We start from the raw sequence: 19,099 nt of genomic DNA on the forward strand, positions 1-19,099 counted from the left end.
AAAATAAGATCCGATATAGATAACGAAATGATTTTTTTTATATATCATTTAATATGTAAGAAATATTAGTTAATATTAGTTCAAAAATTTCATTTTTCACTGGATCATCCAGTATGTGGGAATATTAGGAAAAAACTAAATGAGAGTTACTAGTACTGCATCTGGCAACATAAGAAAAAAAAAATACCTAGGATTAGAATCTAAAGTTTTGCAAGCTTATCATTTGATTTCTTTAAAGTTTTATGAATTTTTTATTGATATTTTATAAAAATTTGAAAGGAAACAGAAATTTTAAGTTATAAAAATTAATTTTCAATATAATCAATATAATCTTAGTACGAGACTGCATATAAGCTCTCAATAAGAATCTAATTAAATTGCATTTAATTACTTTTTAAAATATTTCTATTTAACGTGCCCTTATAATAATTATAAACAAATTAGAAGTGATCTAATTCACATTCTTGGTCGTAGGATAGCGCTAAATATAAGGGCGGTCAAAATCAATTTTTTATAGCAGTTTCCACTCTATAGTGTACTTTTATGGTATTAATGGGAATTTTGGCTTGATAAAGGCACATCCCTGATGCAATAAAGTTTTGTGACGAGAACTGTCAAAATATTAGAATATTGAATTATACGCGTTCATAATTTTTATAATGGACTTTTAGTAAATACAAAGTCACGTGAGTGTAGTATTTTGTTTTCCTCTATAGTGGTAGTAATTACACTATTTTTTTTTTTAAGTATTGTAATTTTACGAGTGATTTTAGCTAATAATAAAATAAATAGATAAATAAATGAAATATAAGAATATATTTTTTATTAAGCATTTAAAAATATTAATAATATCATATCATTTATCTATTATAATTATCAGTTATATCATTTATTTTATTTGATTTTCCAATTTTAAACTTATAAATGAAATGTCCAGGATTTCATCAAAGGAGTATTTTACCCCGACATTTATAATGTCATCTGTACAACGGGCTTTTACTCAAAAATTGAGTAAACAGCATGCAGCTGACGTTAGACGTCAGATTGCTACCTCTACCTCATATTCTCGTGATTTATCAAAAAGTGGCAGTTCATTTTCAGGCTTTTCTTCTACGGTATATATTTAATATTCTAATTTTTAATCTATAAAGTATAATTTATATATCAATCTAATTAATATAAATATCTTTAAAGATGTCACTTTGCGAGGTATTAGAACCATTGGATTATGAAGAATTCTTGGCTCAACATCAATCAGTTCTCGATCGTGATCCTCTCAAATCGATATTAGATTTTCCACCTGGAGATGTTGAATTAAAAATTGTAACAAGAAAAATCAGAACAGAAGAGCCAGTTGTGCCTCATGAGTCTTTGTAAGATTTTTTTATTTTACAATTAATTAATTCAATATCACTATTCTAATAATTTAAAACTTATAAATTTTTTTAGAAATACAGTATCACCATATGTCAGAAGATGTATTGAAAGTTTTACCTCAGATTGGATAGTTGTACATAGAAAATATAAACGTAGAGTTTCTCCTATAGCAAGAGATAGGCTACTTCAAGATACTCCAAGACAAGATTTTGAGGTGCTTGATTAAGAATAAAATATATGTGAAATAATTAAAAAATATATTTAAAACAAATATAAAATAGGTGGATCAAGAGGATACAAATGGTTCAGGATCTCCAAATGAAGAGGAAGATTTATCTAATTGTGGAGATACACCAAGAGGATCTTGGGCAAGTTTGGATTTAAGACATTCACAACATGATCCTCTTCTTCCAAGTTTATTGGACAGAGTCTGTCCAGAAACTATAGATCAAATGAATGAACAAAAACGATCAGAAGATCGTCAAGTGAGTATGCATGAACAAAATCAAATATTAGTAATTCTGATTCATTGATATTTATTTTAGGAAGCATTATTTCCACTTTATACACCTCCAACTTCTCCTGACGATGAATGGCAAGAGATCGGTATAGCGCCCGAACCTACGGAACCTTTTTCCCATAAAATTCTTGTCAAATGTCTCCAATTGAAATTGGAATTGGAAGTTGAACCTATTTTTGCAAGTTTAGCTTTATATGATGCTAAAGAAAAAAAGAAGGTATTTGAAGATATATACATATATGGCGTATATATATATCTTTTTTCAAATAAATTTTAAATTTTTAGGTATCTGAAAACTTTTATGTAGATATGAATTCCGAAGGTTTAAAAAGGATGCTTGGTAGTCATATTGCATATAGTGATGCCAGTACTTTGGCCAGAAGCTGTGTTATGAGTATCAGTAAACCTAGTCCAGATTTATTTTTAGTTGTTAGACTTGAGAAAGTATTGCAAGGTGATATCTCAGAATGTGCTGAACCATATTTACGTGAAGATAAAAATAAAGAAAAAGTAATCACACAAATTATAACTTGTTAAACTATTATTGTACTTTATATATAGGTATTGAATATAATATTAAAAAATTGAATTCAAAATAGGTAAGAGCAGCTGCTGCAGCTGCATGTGAGCGTTTGGGTCGATATAGAATGCCACTTGCATGGACTGCTATTCATCTTTCTGGTGTAATAGGAGGTGGTGGAGATACAGATAGCACAGGAAGTGCTGGATCTTTAGATAGAAAATCAGGTGGATTGGAACAATGGCGTAAAAAGGTAGAACCTCCAGCAAGAAGAGGATCTTTAGAAAGAAGAAGTTCGGATAAAAGGCGTAGTTGGTCACCAGACGATTTTGCTAATTGTCTTGATACATTTAGGTAATTTTTATAATTTATTTTATTTCAAATATATCTATTATTTTTAAATAAACATTAAATTACATATTTAATTTTGTAGGCCTATCACATTGACTGTTTCAAGTTTCTTTAAACAAGAGAGTGAACGTCTGAGAGACGAAGATTTATACAAACTTTTAGTCGAATTACGAAGACCTGGTTCTAATTTAAAACGATTGAAATGTCTACCAGGAATATTGAAATTAGATCTTAGTCCTAGACCTGAAGAACTGCCTAGATGCTTGGATCCTGATCTCAGAAGATTAATTCCATATCCAGATGAGAAAAGTCGACCAGTTAAAGAGATACTCGAATTTCCAAGTGAAGTTATTTCACCCGATTTAACATATCGAAATCTTCTATACATTTATCCAAAGGCAAATAATCGTTTAACTATTTATTTTTTATTTTCAGTTTAAAATAAATTAACAAAACCTTATGTCTTGTATCATAGGAAGCAAATTTTAGCTCTAGAACTGGTTCAGCGCGAAATATTGCCGTAAGAATTCAATTGATGGGCGGTGAACAAGAGGCTGATGCACTTACAGCCATTTTCGGAAGATCATCGTGCCCAGAAATGACTCACGAATGCTTTACTTCTGTATCTTATCACAATAAGAATCCAAATTTTTACGATGAAGTGAAAATTCGACTTCCTGCTGATTTGAGTGCAAAACATCATTTGCTATTTACGTTTTATCACATTAGTTGTCAGAAAAAAGCGGAACAACCAAATGTCGAGACTGCTGTGGCGTATACGGTAAGAATTATAACATATAAAATATGTAATGTTGGAAGAAAAATTATTTTTAATGTTTCTTGCATTTAGTGGTTACCACTTTTGAGAGATGGACATTTACAATCAGGCGAATTTAGTTTGCCTGCTATGCTGGATCCACCACCAGCAAATTATTCATATATTGCACCTGATGTTCTTCTACCAGGTACAAGATGGGTAGATGCTCATAGAGGTGTTTTTACTGTAATTTTAGAACCTGTTTCTAGTGTTCATCCTCAAGACAAATATATTGATAGGTAATATAATTCCAAAATGTCTTACAATATTCATAGAATAAATTGCAAATATAAAAGTAAACAAATGTGAAACTAAAAATTATAGATTCTTATCACTCTGCGGTTTCCTGGAAACCGGCCAAGTGCCTCCGCGTATTGGTGAAGCGGGAATGGAATCTGAATTAAAATCAGCTCTGTTGGAATTGGCAAGAGCATCCCATTCTGCCCTCGTACGATCGCTACCTCAATTGCTGGATCAATTAATATCTTTATTAGTACGACCTCCGACGTTACCATCTCAACCACTGAATGTAGCAGCTACGGTATTCGAGGCGATAGGTTTGTTGGTCCGAAATATTACCAATCTACCCGATGGTCAATTAGATGCTCATGGAAGACATGCACTTCTGGCTACCTACGTTGCTTATCAATGCTCTTTACCAAGAATGACTCATGCACCTGGCATTATTCGAGCTCAAAGCAATCCTGATCTACCTTTAGAAGATCTAGAAATGGAAGTACACTCACGAGGATTAGATCGAACAGCATCCATGCGTCAAGAATCACCTTCTATAAATAGCCAACCTACTAGAAGACTTTTACACGAAGAACTAGCATTACACTGGGTCGTATCCACAGGACAAGCACGAGAATTAGCTGTTACTTATTCATGGTTTTTCTTGGAATTAATTGTTCGTTCTATGGTTGTGACACTATCGGAAATGGGTATGTTGGATGCTCCAAGAAAGTCTAGATTTTCTCCTCAATTCTGTGACGATGTAGCTACACTTACTGCAGCACTGACCTCAGAAGTGATTTCACGTTGCGGAAAAGAGACTAGAGTACCCAACAATCTAATATCGAGTTTAGGCAACTTTCTTTCTGATCTATTATCGATAATGGATAGAGGATTCGTTTTATCCCTAATTCGTGCTGCCTGTTGCTCTCTTTCGGATGCCTCTATGCACATTCCTGATTCAGCTGCACTTTACGCATTAAAATTGGATCTTGTGCGAACTACATGCTCTCACGAACACTATGTAGCATTAAATCTACCATTTGGAACTGGATACACGTCAGGATCAGCGCCAGCTTCGCCTAGTCCATCGACCGGAAGCTCTGGTAGTTTAATATCTACTCTAGTGCCTGGAGATCGAGCTAGATTTTCTGAACTTAGTCAGGAATTTCGACAGCAACACTTCTTGGTGGGAATTGTTCTATCAGATTTATCTAACACTTTAGAGATACCGAATCCTATGCTTCAAAATAAGGCTATTGGAACTATACGACATCTCATGGCATGTCACGATGTAGATTCGCGATATTCTGATCCTGCTGCGAAAGCCAGAGTCGCTGCATTATATCTACCACTTCTGAACATTATAATGGATGCTCTACCTCAACTTTATCATTGGGATTCAAAAGATAAGAGCGTCTATCCTGACGAATCTGGATCTATTACACAATCTGTGGCATTAGCTATAGCTGGAGGAGTTTCTGCAGACACAGCAGGCACTCAATGCAGAGTTTCTTTAAGTTCAGAGGCTACAAGACATCTTTTGATGTGTGTTTTATGGGTACTTAAGGGATTGGAACAATCAGCATTAGCACAATGGTGCTCAGAGTTAAGTTCCAGAAGAATATTATGCCTTCTTCAAGTTTTGAATATTGCTACTGCAGCTTTTGAATATAAAGGGAAAAAAGCCTTGAAAAGATTGCCGCCACAAGCAGCAGCTACGAGTGATATTCGATCTAGATTGGAAGACGTGATTCTTGGTCAAGGAAGCGCTAGAAGCGAGATGATGATGAGAAGAAAGGAAAGAATGAGTGGGGACAAACTTAGATGGCGTAAAGATCAGATGCCTTACAGGTATGAAAAATTTTAGATTTGTAGAAATTTTTAAACGATATTAACAAAATTTAATATAAAAGATATAATTACTTTGGGATTTTTTTAAGATCCTGTGAACAATCTGAAGGAAGAGCTGTGGAACAAGATGCTCATATAGAAGGTGCCTTAGCAGCAGAAGCCTCTTTGGTAGTTTTGGATACTTTAGAAACAGTTGTTCAAGCTGATGGAGGAGGAGGTATACAATTTTTTATCTATATAGAAATTCTATACGAAATTCTATAGCATTATATATATAAAATTCTTTTGTATTCATAAAATTGTAATATATTATAGGTGCAGTTGTAGGAGCTGTATTAAAAGTGCTCTTGAGAGCATTAGCAAGAAATCAGAGTACATCTGTATTGCAACATATGTTTAATACTCAACGAGCTTTGGTGTTTAAGTATCATAGTGCTCTATTTGACGAGGAAAGCGAAAGATGTGGTGATTTGTGTTTAACATTACTCACTAGATGCAGTTCACCCTTAAGTGCTGTTCGCAGTCATGCTGCTGCAAGTCTTTATTTATTGATGAGACAAAATTTCGAAATTGGAAATGTAATTATTCATTATTTTAATAATACATTATTAATAATACATTATTTACATACATTAATTTATTTATTATAATATATATTAATTAATTTAATATTTTTCCAGAATTTTGCTAGAGTAAAAATGCAAGTTACAACATCTTTGTCAGCTCTTGTTGGGAGAGGAAGAGCTCCAAGTGAAGGAGCACTTAGAAGAGCATTGAAAACAGTATTGGTTTATGCTGAGAGGGATACAGAACTTGCAGATACAAGTTTTCCAGAACAAGTGAAAGATCTTTTATTCAATCTGCACATGATATTATCTGATACTGTTAAAATGAAAGAATTTCAAGAAGATCCAGAAATGCTTTTAGATCTCATGTATAGGTAATTGTATTAAAATTAAAATATATCAATAAGATGTAAATTATGATGTGAAGAATTAATGAATTAAAACAAAAAATTTTATAGAATTGCAAAGGGTTATCAAGGTTCACCAGACCTTAGACTCACTTGGCTGGCAAATATGGCTCAACAACATATGGAAAGAAAGAATCATACGGAAGCAGCTATGTGTTTGGTGCACAGTGCTGCTTTAGTAGCAGAATATTTACATCTTTTGGAACCAGGAGGTGGAGGGCGACCAGTAGGAGCTGTCGCTTTAGCACCTGTTACTCCAAATGCTTTAGAAGAAAGTGCAGTGGGTGATGATGTATTAGCAAGAAGAGAGGAAGGTTTATGTTTAGGACCAGATTTTTCAGAAAGTGGTCTAGCTGGTTTATTAGAACATGCTGCTAATTCTTTTCATGCAGCTGGAATGTATGAAGCAATTCCTGATGTATATAGAGTGCTGCTTCCAATAGCAGAAGCTGCACATGATTATAAGAAATTAGCTAATATTCATGGGTATGGAATTTTTCATTTTTTGAAGAATTTATTGTTAAAACAAATTATTTTAATTTAATTTAATTTTTAATTTAATTTAATTTATAATTTCTCTGATTATAGGAAACTTCATGAAGCATATACACGAGTAGAACAATTAGCAGGAAAGCGAGTATTTGGAACATATTTCAGAGTAGGATTTTATGGTGGACGTTTTGGTGATCTTGCCGGTGAAGAATTTGTTTATAAAGAACCTACTTTAACAAAATTACCAGAGATATTTTCGAGGCTTGAAAATTTTTATGCTGAACGATTTGGTAGCGAGAACATTGTAATAATAAAAGATTCGAATCCTGTAGATCCTAGCAAGTTAGAACCAGATAAAGCTTATGTTCAAATTACATATGTGGAACCATATTTTGAACCACATGAATTAAGACATAGGCCAACTATTTTTCATAGAAATTTTAATATCAGTGAGTGCTATTTTAAATAACAATATACAATTTCATTTTAATTTCTTATTATAATAATTTTAATTTATGTTTAGAACGATTTGTATATGCAACACCGTTTACACCTGGGGGTAAAGCTCATGGAGAATTAAGAGAACAGTGCAAACGTAAAACTATTCTAACAGTTGCTACACATTTTCCTTATTTAAAAACAAGAATTCGCGTAGTCGCTAGAAAACAAATAGTTTTAAGTCCAATTGAAGTTGCAATTGAAGATATACAAAAGAAAACTGCAGAGGTGTGTATAAAAAAACTAATTAAATCTTATTATTGTACATTTTTTATATATACTTGAATATATTGAATCAGGTTGCTGCAGCAACAGCTCAAGAACCACCAGATGCAAAGATGTTGCAAATGGTTCTTCAAGGTTGCATTGGAACAACAGTTAATCAAGGACCTGCAGAAGTTGCAGTTGTATTTCTTTCTGGATTAAGAGAACAAAATGCACAACCTACTAGACTGCAGCATAAATTACGACTATGCTTCAAAGATTTTTCAAAGAAATGCTTGGATGCTTTGAGAAGAAATAAAAATTTGATTGGACCAGATCAAAGAGATTATCAACGAGAATTAGAAAGAAATTACCAAAGATTAACAGAAAGGCTTTCTCCTCTTATTGCATGGAGGTATGGGAAATTTGATTAAAATAAAATAATTTATTCTACTTTTTTTTCTTACATGTTTATTTTTTTGTTTTGTATTTTTATAATATAGTGGACCTTCATTAGCAAATCAACAAAATATGCCATCAACATCTCCACGTTGGTAAAATGATTGAATTCTGCTAATGAACAATTACCAAAGATCACTAATGCAAGTATTTAGTGTTCATAAAATATCAGCAATGTGTGCTCTTTACAATATTGAAATAGATGCATATTATATTCATATCCATTCACTTTTTATAATGATAAAGCATTTTGAGCTAATTTATGTAATGTCTCTGCCTTAGGTATTTTAAAAGCATAAAACAATTTAATACTACATTTATATGTAAAATAAAATTAGGTTATTATATTAGAATCGATTACTAATTTACTAATTAGAGAAAAATAAAAACAACTCATTTCATACAATCAATTTTTTGATAATAATAAAATAGAATTCCTAATTTGTATAGGAATTGCTTTTTTTTTTAAACAAATATATAGGAATTGAAATTTTATTTTATATAGCTTTTTATACACTGCTTTTAATTAAATCTTAACCATTACATAGATAGGCAAGAATATCAATATTAAATTTATAACAATAATTTTATGTAACTGCCTTTTTAATAATAATATAGATAAATATTATTTTCAGCTATGTACGACACATTTTTACAGCTAATAATTTGTAAGAAGATTTAATATGAATTTATGAAGTAATTTATTTCACATAATGATGCATAATTTACTATTTAGTATATAGAAACTAAATGTCTATTCATATATTTAACTAATATGAAAGCTGTGATTTTTCAATTAAACATGAAATGATAAATATTATCTTGACATGATCGTAGAAACTTGTAATAATAGATTTTTTGCAAAAATATGTCTTTTTATAATAGATAAATAAATTTAGTTATTTATAACGATATGATTCATATTCTAATAAGGAAATTCATTTTATTTATTATTAATATTTTATATGTGACTAAATCTATTATTAAAAGTTTCTTCAATATTTCAGAATGTCAAAAATAATTAATTCAGTATAAAAAATGTTTGAAGAATGGCAAATTATAATAATATATGATTAAAATCATATTTGCTTTTACCCTACTAAATATTTTAACAAACTATCAAATTTTCTAAAAGTAAAATAAGCTTCTAATCAAAAAGCAAGCAATTTTATTAATTATAGCAATTATAGCATGATTCATCAAATTATAATTAATATTCAATTTAAATATGCATATTGATAATATAAATAAATATATGTTAAGATATACTATTGAAAAATGATAACATGATATATGTTATTTCCATATAAATTATTTTATGCAATTAAATTTATTATAATAATAAAAATGCTTTCTGAATCTTCTTCAAACATTTATAAAATACGTTAAAAATCTACTATTAATTGCTACTACTGATAGCAATATACTTATACAAAATAATTTAGCGAAACTGCCGTGGATGTAAACTTTTTGTATATCACAAAATATTCAAAATATATATCCCTTTTATACTTCGCTATTTTTGAGCTTTTTTTATTTTATTAAAAGGTAAAAATAATAAAAATATGACTCACCGAAAATCTGCCACTGCAACAATTTCAAAGCCCGGCAAAGAAAGAGGGCGCTGTTTCTTCTTACATACGCATCGTTAGATACATTTGAAAATTACTAGTCAAATAGCGAACAAAATAAGAAAATATAAAACAAAGATTATTTATTAATTTGATTAAAAAAAATGTTTTACGTATTTTTTCTTTTTTTTATACATAAAAATAATTAAATTAAACGTAGTTTCTTTCTTTGACGATTTATCACGGAAATTCAAAATTTTAAAAAATGCGGGAAAATATTCAAATGATTTAAAGTTTTTAAAGCAAATAATTTGAATTATAACATACATGAATTGATTTGAAATTGTATTTTATAGTTATATTTCGTGTAAATATTCGTTCGTTTAACGCAACTCGTTATTCACTACAGCTAGTCGATAAAAATAAACGAATAATTAAAATAAAAAGACGAATAATAGATAAAACGAACGTATTCGGAAATGGGAATCGTGTGTTAATTATCGGAGCGTTCACAGTTTACACGTGCAACTATTTTTTTTTTTTTTTTTTTTTCATTAAAGCTATTCATTATCGAAGGTTCATATTCTTTGGCTCGGATACATTTAAAGCGCGCTGTTACTCTAAATTAAACGTTCGAATCCGATTTTCGGCTTAATCTCTTTGTCTGTAACGAAAGGTTTGCGCGTAGATAAAGATATCAAAAGTTCAAAGGGGTACTTAATTAACACACACAAGTATTGATGTATATATGTATTACAATGAAACATTTTGAAACCATCTGAAAATAGTCCCTATATTTTTCATTCTAAAACGACCATTTAAAATTATTATTTCAATTTCGTTATATTGCATACGAAAATTGGCTACTATTGAAGATAAAAGATTATAAATTTTACGCAACAGCATTGAATTTTTATATCGTAGAAATTTAATAGAAATTATGAGAGTTTTATTTTGAATTTATTTTTTCAAATTTTTTTATTTTTTTCAATTTTTTTATTCAAACTTGTATCATTTTTCCCATCAACCTGTAATAATTTTTAATAAATATATTCTGTTTTTTCTTTTCATATAATATAAATACAAAATTCTTTTAAAAAAAAAAAAGATAACAAAATTTTCTCGAAAACAGCAGATGTTACAAAAAAATTATTCATAAAAATTTTTATAAATCACCAATCTTTTGTAAATCAAAGCAATTGCGATCGATTATCTCGTAAACAAAAAAAAAAAAATATATATCACAAAAAATGATTGATTACTTAACAATTACTTTTCATTTCGTGAAATTACGAGTCATATATCGGTACAAAAGCGAATACATAAAAATTATTCGAATGTCTCCGTAAAAATAATATTCCCCAAGAACCCTTGTGAGGAATGCAGTCAGCATAACCGGCAGTTCTAATCGGCGTATCGTCGGTCGCTAATCCGTCTAATCTGTCCCCAAAATGAAATAGTTGCGATTCTTTCAACGGCATGCACCACCCTCGCGACGCGTTTAAGTGGCTGGAAACACTTGACCCCCGTGAAACGACAACGGGGGGGACGGTGGACTAGTAGTTTACAGCAAGGGGGATCGCGTTCGAGGGACAAAGTGACTGTCGAAGATACGATCGTTCTTCCCTTTAATCGGCCACGGCAACATGCCGGCTGACCTTTGATCCGCACCCTCCCGCGCGCAAGAAACGTTTAATGAATCCACGCCAAATTCCTGATGCTTTGCCCCGCTCGTTAACGCGTTGGATGTATCGAGTTTGATCGATTCAGCATCCGTGTATGACGTAAACGATGGAGCATAAAATCTTGCGTTCTTCGATTTATTATATTTCTGAAATGGAATTGAACGTAGGATTTCTTTGCAAGTGTACTTAATTTCTTGAGAAATAGGATCGTAAATTCCTTGGTCTGTTTATAAATAAAATTTTTAAATAAAATTTTTAAATAAAATTTTTTAATCCTAAAAGCATCTTTTATTCTATGATAACACGAAAAGTAGAAAAAAATGAAGAGAATAATAGGTGAAGATGCGAAATAAAGGATTCTCAAAGATTAAAACAACTATAAAGAGCTCGAAAATAAATAAATTTATACGATAATTCCCCGTTATATTTTCAAAAAAAGGATATTAAATTACACGTTCCTCTACGTTTAGTAATATGAAATATTCGTTTGCAAAAAGCTAACGAGCCTTCCAAGAATTTTTGCGACTCTATTCCACTTCAATCCATGTAACCAACCCTCCTCGCAACTCTCCTAATCCCATCGTTAATTACACAGCCGTGCATAATCCGCGCTCGTGTTCACAGAAAGGATACACGTTCGCGAGAAAAATTCGTGGACGTGGAACGTAACACAATAACCGTGGGTCCGCATCGTTGCTCCCTCGACGCTTTTTGATTCACCTACGTGCCTCCACGATCCCTCCATTTCTCGAGGCGAAGGTGGGGTCGAAAGCAGAAAGAGGGGGAGGGGGTGGTGACTTTTATTACCCCGTCTGATGTTATGAATGCGAGCTGTACGCAACCCCTCCGCGTACATCCCCCGTTCCGCTCCACCAAAGCGGTTATGCTTTTTACGACATGTATATTCGCGGTCGCGATTAGCGACAGCTATAAACCGAGAAAATATTCGAAACCCTACTTTTGATATGAATAATTGAATCGAAATTTGAGGGTGTTTCTTTCTCTCCTCATATGTATACGTGGTTAAAACATAAAGTTATTTTTATATTTTGGAGAGTGAATAGAATCTTGGGGATATTAATTTTCTATATTATTAAACTTAATACTTCTAAGAAAAATTTGTTAATTTATAGTTAAAAGTTACAATCATTAATTCATTTATTTCCTAAAAATTTGATTATGAAGGATCTTGATTAAAGGATATAATTTTTTTCCCTTATCATATAGAATATTTATATTTCTAATTCGAGAAATGATTTTCCACTTACTTTCATCCCAATCCTAAGTCTTGTTCCCTCGAAGAACAGTACTCGGCCGGTTCGTAGCTACCGCTAGACGACGTTTGAATGAGATTGCATCGTTATTGAAGCTCCTCGGTGGCGGGACTCGTGATCGAAGTTATGATGTATGGTGGCCGGTTCCAGAGATGCAGGTGCAGTTGGACGTCGACGACGACTAATTGTAACGAAAATATTTGTATGCTTCTCGCCCCTTAATAACGGGAGCATCGGTCATGCTGTTGGGTGGACAACGAATCTCGGAAGAATATTGCAATTTGTCGCTTCGTTGTACGATAAATTAAACGGGGCACCACTTGTTATCGCATCTACAACGTTAATTGGTTCGGTCCGACACTGTGTGCCATCTTTTGCTTCTCCTCTCGTCGACCATTGAACATTGCCGTGCAATAATCTTCCTCTTTGCGGATTTTATGCCGCCTCTTCCACTTCTTCTGCCTTTCTTAATTGCTACTTTTCGGTACTCGATGCAAATTGATCCAATTAATCCGTGTATCGTTTGTCAACAAGCGTCCGTTTTCTTATGGAAAAATCGTTTATCGTGAAAATGAGACACGAGAAGGGAGGGAAGGTTGGCTTTCCTTAATTAAAATTTCATTAACGAAATCCCGTTCATTGTTGAATAAACAAAATTGGGAAATTTCGAAATATTTGGAAAAGAGATAAATTTATAAAAGAGATAATCAAATGTGTTATGCTTTATACTCGACATCTTTATTATTCCTTTTGAATAATGATAATAAATCTGTTCAAAAGTAAGGATTGTATAACGTGCAATAATCAACAAGAGAAATAAAAAATTTATTGAAGATCTTTGACGTAGAAGAATCGATTAAATTGATCGATCACTTAAAATATTTCTCTCTCTCTCTCTCTCTGTCTCTCTCTCTCTTTATTAAGTAAGTATAATCTATCAAATAATTATAAATGATGGTTGAAGATCGTATTGACATATTTTCTTAATTGTTGTTAAGCAATTGTTATAGATACAGAGCGCAAATAAGGAAGCATACGCGTAACGAGAGAAGAATGATTGTTTGCTTATGCCGATTATAGATTCAGATAGATGGTTCGATACGAATCTAACGCGAGTTTCCGGCATGTTTCGCGCGGAGGAATGTTCTTTGATCGTGCCGACATATTCCGCGATCACGGCCTCCTACGCATCGTTGCAATTATTCCCTTTGCTCTTTGAAAAATTCGTAATAAACGAAATATTAGAGATCCGTATCCCTCACGATATTACGCGGGACGATATATCAAAAAGGGTATGCCTAAGTATCTCTGAAATTTCCCTTTGTAAGTGTGCGGATACAAAGGACGAACGAAATCATTCTCATAGCCAGTTTCTTTGTGGTTTTTCTGATCTAAATCATCGTTGAAGAAATATAACTTGCCAACCAAAATTATTAATACTCCGATACTATTTTTTAATACTGGCTGAATCACACAATTTTCGATATTTATTTTTGAAATTATCTTTCTTCAACGTTAAAAATAACTTTGAATTAATTTTATTCGATGATGATATATTAATGTATATACGATGATATATTTAATGTTCCTCCTTATCTACACACTTTTCCCTTTTCTCATTTTATATCCATACTAGTCTCCCTTTTGAATAGAGAACCAAAAAAAAAAAAAAAAAAATAAACGAACAACAAAAGAAATTCGAATTCAGCTAAGTCTTAAACAATATTCTACGAAATTCTTCTTCGACCAATCCACTATTCGTTATTAAATATAAAAATTTCTTTTCCACGTATTAACATTCCCCAAACAAAAATTCACGAAAGATCCACAAGAACGACTCGCGCCAAATTTCTTCCAAACAAAATCTCATCAAAGCGTACGCACGACATCGGCCACCCCCACCTACGTCGAATCAAAGAATAAACGAACCAAACCAAACCAAACCAAACCAAACCAAAAAAAGAAGAAAAAAAGACCCATCTCCCTCTCTCTGACCAGCCAGCTATCTCGTCCCTCTTCTGAAAACGCGATCTACATCCGCGCGAGCGCGCTTATACAGAGGGAAAGAAAGAGAGGGAGAGAGGGAGGAAGGGAGGAAGCAGGGCGAGGACCGCGAGGGCTAATTGAAATCGGAGGAAACCGCTCGTGACGTTTTACCCGCGGCCGGTCGCGACGAAGCGGCAACGCAAATTTTATTACGGCGCGCCTCTATCCACTTCGTTAGATATCACTTTGTTTATCATTCGCGGATATTAAAATCGCCCCGGTGTTTCCGTGTAACCGTGTGTCGCACACCCACCAACGAACGTCGGTCGTTCACGTTGTTCGTCCGATTTCCATAAATTCGTGGCGATATTTTTCTTTCTTTTTTTTTTTTTTTTTTTTTCGTTTCTGTTTCTCATCTCCTCTCGTCTCCTTTTCCTTTCCCTCTCTCTCTTTCCGAATTACCCTGTTCTTTCCTTTTTTTTTTTCGTTTTTGGGAGGATTGGGTAACCGAGAGAGGACACGGATTCGAGATTAAAATCGAGGTGGAAGAGGGAGGCAAGGATGTGGAACGTTCGAACGGAACCAGCTCTTTTCACGTCGAAACTAAACGCTCCACAGAGGGGGCGAATTATTACACGGCATTTTTTCGCTAATTGCCGCGTTCGCGAGCGAGCGCGTTCTCGAGAGGCGGAGGACGATTGAAAACCGTGGAACGGTGATCGATGTAACGGCGGAATTATGTCAAAGCTTGGCCCGGCGCGTTATTAAACGGGAATTTTTAAATCGGCCACGAGCGCCGGCCAATCCTGAGCGAATATTTGTAATTTTATCAAGCTCGATGGGGTAACGCTCGAGCACCGTTCCGATTCAATCATTATAACAATTTTTCGTTTAATATGACCTTTGTCACAGAGATATTTAAGGCTGTTTTCTGAAGTTGAAAAAAAAAAAAGATGCATTAAACATTTTTTCTTTTTAACAATTATTATTTCTAAATTATATGGGACCTCTAAATTATCTTCAAAAATTAAGAACCTCTACTCTTTTCCTATTTTCGAAAATCGATTCTTTTTCAATCAAATAATCGGGCTTATTTCTCAAAAAAAATTCCCTTCCAATTCTAAATTCTCAAAAATCAATTCTCTTTCAATTTCAAATCACGAAACGGAACTCGCATCGTTCAAAAATCGATTCTCCTTCGAATCGTACGTAATCCTCGAAAATTCCGTACTCCACCAATCCCGAATCGAAACTTACTTTCCGGAAAAACCGGTTCCGATCCCAGAAATGCTCAATTCTCGAAAATTCTCTTTTTTCTCTTTCCGTATCCCAGTATCCCAGAATCGAGAGGATCGAGGCTCACTCGAATCGCGCTCGAAAACTTTCCAACCGGAGGGAGACCCGAGGGAATCGAATCGTATGTATCGTATAAAAACCGATAGGAAAAAGAAGCATCGTACGCGCGCCATCCCTCGTCCCCCGCGCGCGTCCCCGTAACGAAACAGAGACAGGGAAAATTTCGGTAACCGGGCTGGAAACAGGAGAAGAAGAAAGGGGAACGATCGAAAGAGGAAGAGCGATACAGAGGCGGCCGGAAAGAGAGGCGACGTTGAGCCGTCGGGGGCGGAAGAGAGGGAAGGAGACAGTTTACCAGGGGGTAGGAGGGGGTGAGACCCCACAAAGGCAGTGGGGCTCTTTTGATTCGCGAGCTAATTGGAATGCCGCGGATGCCAACGACGATGGAACACACCGGGGGTTGGGTTACCCCCTCTGGCCGGGGGTGGGGGGATCCAGGGGGGTTCTTGCAAGTACCGGTGTAACCCAGGGATAGGCGGAGCTTACATCTCGCGCGCAGGGGGTGTAGCTCGGAGATATCGAGGCTTATCACCTCGGTGCTCTTCTCTCTCTCTCTCTCTCTCTCTCTCTCTCTCTCTCTTTGTCTCCCTCCCTCAGTTGCGTCTCTCCTCGCGAGACGAATGTCGCGTCGTGATTTTTCCTTGCCGTTCGTGAACATAATCGTCGCTTATGTTCACGATGGGATTAGGTTTGATGAAATGGACTTGGGATCCGCTCGTGTTCTAACTGTGTTTGTTGTCGTGCTTATTAGGATTTGAAGGTAATTGGGATTTTTTTGGAGGGGATTTGGACGTCTTTGAGGAGTAGATAAGGAATTGTGGATCGGGGATTAGAGTTTGAACGGGTTGAAAGATCGGTTTTAGTTTGAAGCTAGTCTTTTAAATGATCTTTGGGATATAGTTTTGATTTAATTTGAGCAGTAGTTTGAATGAAAAGGAAGGAGGAATCGATAGATCGATTTTGATGAGATTGAAAAGAGAAGAGAGTGATTTCTCCATTGAAAATATCTTTTCCTCTTTAAAATCATTGTGAAATTCCGACTTTTAAAATTAATATTCAATGAAATCTTGTTCGTCAATCAATCATCAATGCGAATTTTAAATGCTCGGGGAAGATTACTTGTTCGAATCGAAGTCTTATCAACGTCAGTCGTGACTCTATTAACGCGACTATCGATTAATGGAACATCGGTTCGATCGAAGACCGATTTGACAAATAGATTAGACGGCATCCCTCCTGATCGATATCCACGATGCTTGATAGCGAAGTCCGTACGATTCTCCATCGAAGGTTTGCTTTTCTTTTGTACCTCTTTGACACGGGTCGACGGCTAATTTATCATGGTCGACAAAAGGCCTGCACGTAACGAGCGAATATTAGTTACCGACGTCATTCGCGTCAGATTTTTCCATGGAGGAATTTCGTTGCTCGATGGACGATTACTATTTCCTGATGGCTGACGTTCGATTTGCTCATACCACTCGTGGAATCTGTAAACGAATCGTTATAATATAATATCTTTCATTCGAAATATCAATAGAACGATAAGATAAGATCCCTTCTCGTGATACGCGATAATTATCCATATTTATTTATATTTTATTATATATTGGCTTAATATAAATAGTAGAAAAAAAAATTGCAAAAGAACAAGGAAACTCAATAGATATAACAATTCGTATACTTTTTCCATTAATTAATCTGAAACTATAATATGCAGCATATTTAATTCTCCAGAGCAGTTTCCATCCGTACGAAAAACAACAGAATCTCGATTCCGTCCCCATCCAAGCACGGCCCCGTTTTCCCGACTTCCGCCGCAATAAATAATATCCGCTTTCGACGCTCCGATATAATAAAGATATTAAGTTTAATTGAACAAAGCGCGGCCTTCCGGGCGCGGTCAGAGAGCGACAGAGTTTCCGCGCGTTATTAATATTTAAACAAAAGCGGTGGCGGAAGCGGCCTTTGTGGCCTCGTACAAAAAGCTCCACCTCGCTCGTGGAGCCCAACGAATAAAATCCCGGAAAGAGAGGCAAGACACGCCGCTAATTAATTAGTACCAATTGGTGGACGGAAGAAGAACGAATGGAATGAAGTCCATCCTCGAGGATTTCTTCTTAACCTGAAAATTGAACCAGTTACAAATTTGTGACGAATATACGATTCGTATATAGCAAAAATCGACTTGAAAATTCTCTCTTTGGATAAATAAAATAAAATATCGGAAATAATTTTGTATCGTCGATCTAATTTAATTATTTTAAACCTTTGGAAAATTTGAAAGAAATAATTCAAGTATGTTTCGTTATTTTGAAAATGCGATTCGACTTTTTCAAAATTTTTACTATCCAAAAAAGATTTTTTTTTATACAATCTTCTCTAAATTTTAAATACAAATTTCATAAATTTCATAATTTCAATTTAAAACATCAGTCTGTAAAAAATTCCATCGTCAAGATAACGCATCCCATGAATCAAATTTGAGAAAAAACACTCGGTAGATCGGGGGAATCAGTGCGGCAGGCAAGGATTAGGCAAAGTAGACTGGGTTCGGTGCACAGATTCGAGGTTTTATTCTTATGTCGCAACATGTACGCGTACATGTGTACACAGAATCGTCGTCGGAATCGTGGTGTCTCGTATATACAATCGATTTCGTGCCGAGGGAGAACGGTGATTACCATTTAGAAGATCGTCCAACACCGAATACGTGAAAGCAAACGTGTTTTTTTAATCTCTTGAGGAGACGTTTAAACCCTAATCGATTCGCTCTAATGCGTTATGTACATCGTGCAACTAGCTTTAGTCTCGGACAACAACGTACAAGTGTAACATCTAGACCCGAGGACAGTTACAAAAATATATATTACACAACCAGTAGGAGGGAAACGATCGAGTAGAAGCTATTTAATTTTCAATTCATCG

General features: G+C 34.2%; 1 protein-coding gene across 3 annotated transcripts; it reads left to right on the forward strand.

Moving 5' to 3' along the window:
- The first annotated feature begins 578 nt into the window (after positions 1–578).
- On the forward strand, positions 579–8,676 carry LOC122718611 (dedicator of cytokinesis protein 7). Of its 3 annotated transcripts, XM_043943812.1 has the most exons (20): positions 579–686; positions 938–1,115; positions 1,195–1,373; positions 1,450–1,591; positions 1,659–1,862; positions 1,923–2,114; positions 2,183–2,407; positions 2,497–2,771; positions 2,851–3,166; positions 3,244–3,549; positions 3,619–3,824; positions 3,910–5,673; positions 5,763–5,890; positions 5,989–6,251; positions 6,354–6,613; positions 6,698–7,132; positions 7,235–7,587; positions 7,662–7,864; positions 7,936–8,255; positions 8,344–8,676. In XM_043943812.1, the coding sequence occupies exons 2-20, from the start codon at positions 975–977 to the stop codon at positions 8,396–8,398; spliced, it is 5,967 nt and encodes a 1,988-aa protein (XP_043799747.1). In that variant the 5' UTR covers positions 579–686; positions 938–974; the 3' UTR covers positions 8,399–8,676. The 3 variants fall into 3 exon arrangements, with proteins under 3 accessions (XP_043799747.1, XP_043799746.1, XP_043799748.1); XM_043943811.1 differs by lacking the exon at positions 579–686 and having other exon boundaries at positions 816–1,115; XM_043943813.1 differs by lacking the exons at positions 579–686; positions 938–1,115 and having other exon boundaries at positions 1,253–1,373; positions 1,458–1,591.
- The last annotated feature ends 10,423 nt before the right edge of the window (positions 8,677–19,099 follow it).

The sequence above is a fragment of the Apis laboriosa genome, unplaced genomic scaffold, assembly GCF_014066325.1.
Source record: "Apis laboriosa isolate Shangri-la unplaced genomic scaffold, ASM1406632v1 scaffold64_cov150, whole genome shotgun sequence".
NCBI lineage: Eukaryota > Metazoa > Arthropoda > Insecta > Hymenoptera > Apidae > Apis > Apis laboriosa.

Bases quoted from the DNA above. Each gene is read 5' to 3' on its own strand.
- LOC122718611 (XM_043943811.1), top strand. From the start codon at position 930: ATGTCCAGGATTTCATCAAAGGAGTATTTTACCCCGACATTTATAATG. The intron at 5,674-5,762 runs GTATGAAAAATT...GATTTTTTTAAG, and splicing joins AAAGATCAGATGCCTTACAG to ATCCTGTGAACAATCTGAAG. The intron at 6,252-6,353 runs GTAATTATTCAT...ATATTTTTCCAG, and splicing joins AAAATTTCGAAATTGGAAAT to AATTTTGCTAGAGTAAAAAT.